The sequence below is a fragment of the Protobothrops mucrosquamatus genome, unplaced genomic scaffold, assembly GCF_001527695.2.
Source record: "Protobothrops mucrosquamatus isolate PMUCROS unplaced genomic scaffold, P.Mucros_1.0 scaffold277, whole genome shotgun sequence".
Lineage (NCBI taxonomy): Eukaryota > Metazoa > Chordata > Lepidosauria > Squamata > Viperidae > Protobothrops > Protobothrops mucrosquamatus.
Genome location: NW_015386621.1, coordinates 302,056 through 308,740, shown reverse-complemented (window position 1 = coordinate 308,740; position 6,685 = coordinate 302,056). Strand labels below are relative to the sequence as shown.

At 39.3% G+C, this 6,685-nt stretch overlaps 1 protein-coding gene across 1 annotated transcript in view; it reads right to left on the bottom strand.

Annotated features, from left to right (window-relative positions):
- Nucleotides 1-735: 735 nt before the first annotated feature.
- Nucleotides 736-6,685, bottom strand: part of LOC107286355 (inhibitor of apoptosis protein) — an 11,833-nt gene continuing 5,883 nt past the window's right edge. Inside the window, exons 5-8 of the mRNA XM_015814710.1 lie at nt 5,150-5,392; nt 2,431-2,682; nt 2,097-2,138; nt 736-1,547 (exon numbers count right to left, since the gene is read on the bottom strand). Of these exons, the coding sequence (XP_015670196.1) occupies nt 1,354-1,547; nt 2,097-2,138; nt 2,431-2,682; nt 5,150-5,392 (731 nt within the window). The 3' untranslated portion in view covers nt 736-1,353. The remainder of the gene's footprint in view (nt 1,548-2,096; nt 2,139-2,430; nt 2,683-5,149; nt 5,393-6,685) is intronic.

Sequence of the window (6,685 nt, the reverse complement as noted above, 5' to 3'; positions counted from 1 at the left end):
TTGTCCACCTTCAATGGACTCCTACTTGAAACACTAAGAAAGTTCTCATCCATGTGGATACACAAAGTAGATTCACTGCAACGGAGATGCAACATTATGCTATAGTATATTATTTTTAATATGAAGGACCAAGACTCCAATATTCTTTATAGTACCAATAAAGTGGAAATATATGCAATAAGAGGCATAATACAAACTGCCAAGAAATAGGTATGTAGGGAGACAACAATTCTTGAAATTCAGCTACTCTAAGAACAATATCTTCTTCAGGCATAGATAGTTAAAAAGACTGGCCAGGAACAATTTTAAGAGTATTTCCTAATAAGCTGATTACATTTGTGTACAGGTATGGTCCCATTTTACAGAGATAGTCCTCGACTTCCAACAGTTAATGTAGTAACCGTTCAACCGGCACTGAAAAAAGTGACTTATGACCATTTTACACATGACCACTGCAGCATCCCCATGGTCATGTGATCAAAATTCAGACACTTGGCAACTAACTCATATTTATGATGGTTTGCAGTGTCCCGGGATCATGTGATCACCTTTTGCAACCTTTGTCAGGCAAAGTCAATGGGGAAGCCAGATTCACTTAACAACCGTGTTACTAACTTAACAACTGCAGTGATTCACTTAACAACTGTGGCAAGAAAGCTCATAAAATAGGGCAAAATTCACTTAACAAATGTCTCACTTAGCAACAGAAATTTTGGATTCAATTGTGGTCATAAGTCGAGTACAACCTGAAATCTACTGAACATAATAAAAGTTTGCAAATCAAATTAAAAAAAAAATTCTGCAAAATACTTGACAACATTGCTTAATTTCAAAGATATTTAACACTGTATTTCAAGATGCTTATGAATTATGGTACATAATACCTCTGTAGTTACTCAATTATTCTACAATGAATATAGGTACAACAGACCCAGAATGCATGTTTCAACCACATCAAAGTTTTATTTATTGTAAATAAAATATATTTTCAACTAGCCAACAAGTTACACCAGTCTTTCCAGACTTTTCACATCATAAATCAACAGTTTCTTTTACTTAACAGTAGCAAACATTAATACATAAATCCCCATTCACTTTACGTCACTCCAAACTATTATGAAATTATGTCCTTTATAAAAGGGCCAGCCTATCAAAATTCTCAAATATAATCACTTGAGAGATAATTGACCTCAAAAGCATCAACTTTGTGACCTTCATCAGCATATTGAGCTGCAGCTTAGATTGTATTTTGCAGATACTTGAAGCATCAAGTTGTTGTGAATTAGCTCTTAGTGTCATTCAGAAAGCATGAAAATGTTTCCTTGGGGAAAAAAATAGCATGGTTTATCTTCTTCATGAAAGAAATGTCCGCACTGTACCCTTGATGGTTCCTCTGCATATTGGGCATTTCCTAAGGGAAGGGGCACATTCCTTGCAAACTACCAAATGGCCACAGGGGATGAAGACAATGGACACTTCCTTGTCCATGCAGACTTTGCATGTTCTCTCCTCTTGCAGTCGTCTCAGTTGTTCTTCCATAGGTAAGCCTGCAATTAAAGAATCTTATTATCTATACAAAAGTAACACTTTGAACTATGCTTTAATAAAGAAGAAAGGCATTCCTCACTTCCCTGCCATTCACAACCCTTTCTCTTCTTAAATCCATCAACCTATGAATGATGGCAAATATACATGTCCCAGGATAATGTTGCAGGATCCAGTCTGGGTCAATCACCAGGACCAGAGGTTTAGTTTTCCGAGCTTCCGGACTCATGCTGGAGCCCATCCTCGGGGAACTTCTCTCTCACCAGAATGTGTCACTGACCCAGATTAGATCTTATCACCAACTTATGTTGAGACACTATTGAAGAAAGGAAGAATATTCTATTTCAGGCCCAAAGATCTTCCTGTCCAAGTGCATCCATCTTATTAAATGAAATTTCAAAATACTCAAAATATTAATCCAGGTCAGTTTTATAAGCATTCACTCGTAACTCCCATTATGAACTATTTCACCATAACCTGTTTTCTTAAAAACACTGCAATCTTTATATTCCAAATGCCATTCATGTTTATTTAGTAAATTAAATGTTTACCTGAAACATCTTCCATTGGAATGTATGTCATATTCTTCTCCACTGAAAGTAAGTTAAACATTGTTAGATCAAGTAACAAATTACCTCAGATTCTGCAGATAAACTCTAACCCCCCTCCCTGCTTAACAATTATTAACATAACAGTGAATTGCTTTTGGAAAGTCTAATCAACAGAATTTCCTCTGCATTATCTATTTCATATAAGAGGAAGAAAACTATTTGCAACTCTTACCTATAAAAACTCATAAATCCATTATAAATGTGAATTGCAATAAACTAGAGTTACCATTCCTCAAGAAAATGACAATTCAAAGCATTTCTCTAAGAAACTCACCAAACAAATCCTTGTATAATACAAGATCACATTCCTGTAAACAATTTCTGAATATGTCTGCTGCAGAATTTCCTTTCACCAAGATGGTATCAATCAGTTCTCTAGCTTGTAAAGATGTCTGGGTTTTTTGTTTAATAACTTGGTGTTCCTGGTCACTTATTACTTTGGAACTTAATAAACTTTCCAGGATAGGGAGCGTACATGTCAAGCGCTGAAACAATGCCATTCGATTCTTTCTGATTAAGGCCAGATCTGAAATATAATAAATGAAAAGATAACACAGTGCAAACCTATTTCTTAGCAGTTTTAGCAGAAAATGTTGAGTAAAAATGGAAAATTTCCAGGTACTGAACTCATCCAGGGGAAGGGCACAATGGGGGTATTATGAATATAAAGCAGTATTATTTTGTTTACCTCACAAACATATAGTTTTTCAGATTCACAAAATCCAACAGATCTACCCCCTTTGTTGAAAGGAACTTTTTAACACCATTTTTAAATTCAAACTCCAATTTACTTTAAAAAAGATGAATCATACAATGGCACATAAATTACCATAATAGCATAGCATTTAGTATGCTGGTGAAACTGACAGATAGGAATGATGTGATCAATATATTATGTAAATACATCCAACACTGGATGGCACTAATTATTTTCAATTTTTACACAAATTAATTACTGCAGGTTTTGTCAGCTGCAGAGTTTCATCACCCTCCCCCATTAGCTAATAACTCTATTTTGGCTCCAGTGCACGTAGATAATACAGCCATTCTTATAACATCCTAAGTTGGCGTGAGAAGTTATTTTGCCCTTTGTTATATGAGAAACTGCCTTGTATTCAATCATCACAAAACTATAGCAACTGTGTTGTCAAGAGGTTTTATTATATGTGTATGTGTTAGAAAACTGACAGCCTCTATATTAATCAGGCTAATCTCTTTAAAAGCTCTAGAGTTTTCCTCTGCCCTAACCTCTTGGAAAGAACAGACAGAATATAGGTAGAAAGTTTCACAAATGATACTTTGTTTTGCAAGTCACAATGGTAACAAACATGTCCAGGCAGCTATTAAGATTTACAGGACAAGTCTTGAGCGACCTTATTTAGGGCATGCAGGTCTGTAAATACAGTAACAGGATCCCTTTGAAAATAATGCAAACAAAGAGGACTTGTTATGTATGCTCCAGTGTGCATTCACAACTGCTAAGCTTGGAATCTGATCTGATTCCATTGAGGCTCGTCCAGAAGATTGGCTTAATCTATTTTGAGGGTTTTCTATCTACCCAGCTCTTCGATATCCGTGGCGAATGTTAATAACTTTGAGTGAAAATGTTGTGGTCTCTCTAGTTATCTGAGCTCATTAGACTCTGAAAATGTCCCATCCAAGATGAAAAAGAGGGTCTTTGACTCAAGCAGCAAAAAAATCTCTGTTCTGGTCTCAAATTGTATTTAGGTTTATTTAGCAGACCTTTTTTCAACCCAACTACTAACCTCCAATGCCCAAAATATAAGAATGCTTTCACTAGGTACAGATAGTCCTTTACTTATGACCACAACTGAAGCCAGAATTTCCACTGCTAAGCAAGGCGGTTCTTAAATGAGTTGTGCCCAATTTTATGACTTTTGCTACTGTCAAGTGAACTGCCCAGTCATTAAACAGACCCAGTTTCTGTCATTGATTCTGCTTGTTGGAAATTGGCTGGAGAGGTTGAAAGTGATCATCATCACTGACCCTGAAAGACTATAAGCATCATAAATACACGTTGATTGTCAAGTGCCTGACTATTTTTTTTAATCACATGACTGTGAGGGTGCTGCCAAGGACATAAGTCACTTTGACCCACATGTCACTTTTTTTCAGTGCAACTGTTAACTTCAAACCATCACTAAACAAACAGTGGTAAGTGGTGGACTACCTATATGATGTATTGTCATGAGTATAATTAGAAGAGTCAACAATTCTCCTCTGAGGAATACTGCTCTCCCTGTTCACTAGGGACACCATCATTAACTTATTGACTAAGAGAACAGAGTCTTTGTCTTCTTAATTTCTACTAAAGAAAAAAAAAATCTTTATGCCAAAAAGAATAAAAAGAAATGAAAGTGACAATATTACAAATTGACTGCACTTTCTCCAATGAAAGGGACAGCTTATTTAGGACAGTATTTCCAATTCGGGACATCATTTTTATGAAATGAAAATAAATTGTGTTTCAGAATTGGACAAAATAGCCAATTTCCCTCTATGTATAACCACTGGTTATATTGAGCCTAGAAAGAAGATTGAGAGAAATAAGATACTACTGTTCAAGTGATTGAATATTATAATAGAGAAGAAGGCAAACATTGGATTTCTATTATACGTTGACAATTCTGCTGTGTTTAAATTACAGCAGGCACAGTTTTTAAGTGAATAAGGAACATTTCTGGGTAGAAACGACAGTATGACAATAGAACTGAATATTGGTTTTTTTTTTCTAGAGATGGCTTCTATAGAAAGTTTCAGCTAGAGGCTGAACAGCAACCTATTAGGATACTATAGTTCTGGGTTTTCTGCACTGACAGGATTGAACCAGACCATTCTAATGAAGAAAAACTCAAGGACACAGATTTCCACAAAAGATATTTTGTGAAGGGGTTAATTCTCAATAAAGCTATCATATAGCAAGGAAAGCAACAACCAATTCCTCAAACTGATGTAATGAAACTTATATATACCTGATGTTGTTTTCTCTGATGGATCCTCCTTCTCCTCTTCCTTCTTCTCATCTTCTGAAGTAATAAGGTCAGACACCAGATCATTTACTGTTTTGTAATTCTCCCCTGTTGTTAATATTTTACTCTGAACCATTTGCTTGACCAGTTTTCTACTGAATCCCATCTCCAAAACAGCTTCAACCATTGGTGTTTTCATTATGGTGGCATCTTCTGAAGTATTTTCACCACATTCAAAACGAATAACTATTCAGAAAAAACATTCTAGCATTATTTCTTGAAGTATCAGTATGTTATTGAGTTTATTTTATTTATTTATTTATTTATTTCATTTATACCCCGCCCTTCTCCCGGAGGACTCAGGGCGGCTTACAGCCAGTTTAAAACAATCCCACATAAATACCAAATACAAATCTAAAATAATTAAAAATAAATATTTGAATTGGCCGCTCTATTAAAATTTTGTTAAAACCAATTAAAATACCCCCTAGGCCAGTCCTNGGCGGAAGGAGGGGAGATCCGGAATCACCCGGATCTCTGGGGGCAGCTCGTTCCAGAGGGTGGGCGCTCCGACAGAGAAGGCTCTCCCCCTGGGGGTCGCCAACCGACACTGTCTGGTTGGCGGCACCCTGAGGAGGCCCTCTCTGTGGGAGCGTATTGGCCGGTGGGAGGTAATCTGTGGCAGAAGGCGGTCTCGGAGGTAACCAGGTCCGATGCCATGGCGCGCTTTAAAGGTGATAATCAGCACCTTGAAGCGCACTCGGAAGACCACAGGCAGCCAGTGCAGCTCGCGCAGCAGCGGCGTTACATGGGAGCGACGAGTCGCTCCCGTCACCGCCCGCGCGGCCGCATTCTGAACTAACTGGAGCCTCCGAGTGCTCCTCAAGGGAAGCCCCATGTAGAGAGCATTACAGTAGTCCAGGCGGGAGGTGACAAGAGCATGGGTGACTGTGCGCAAGGCATGCCGGTCCAGAAAAGGCCGCAACTGGTCGTCCAGTGTCAGCCGTGGATCCAGGAGGACCCCCAAATTGCGCAACCTCTCCGAGGGGGCCAAAGTTTCGCCCCCTATAGTCAGCGATGGAGTCAGCTGACCATACCTGGGAGCCGGCAACCACAGCCACTCCGTCTTGGAAGGGTTGAGCCTGAGTCTGTTTCTCCCTATCCAGACCCGTACGGCCTCCAGACACCGGGCCATCACGTCAAGGGCATCATTGGGGTGGCCTGGGGTGGAAATGTACAGCTGAGTATCGTCAGCGTACTGATGAAAATCCACCCCAAAGCCACGGAAGATCTCCCCCAGCGGCTTCACATAAATATTGAACAGTAAGGGGGAGAGGACTGACCCTTGTGGCACCCCACAAGTTAGGGGCCTTGGGGCCGACCTCTGCCCCCCTGCCAATACAGACTGTGTGCGGTCGGTGAGGAAGGAGGAGAACCACCGCATAACCGTGCCTCCCACTCCCAACTCAGCCAGACGCCGCAGCATGATACCGTGGTCCACCGTATCAAAAGCCGCTGAGAGGTCCAAAAGAACTAGGA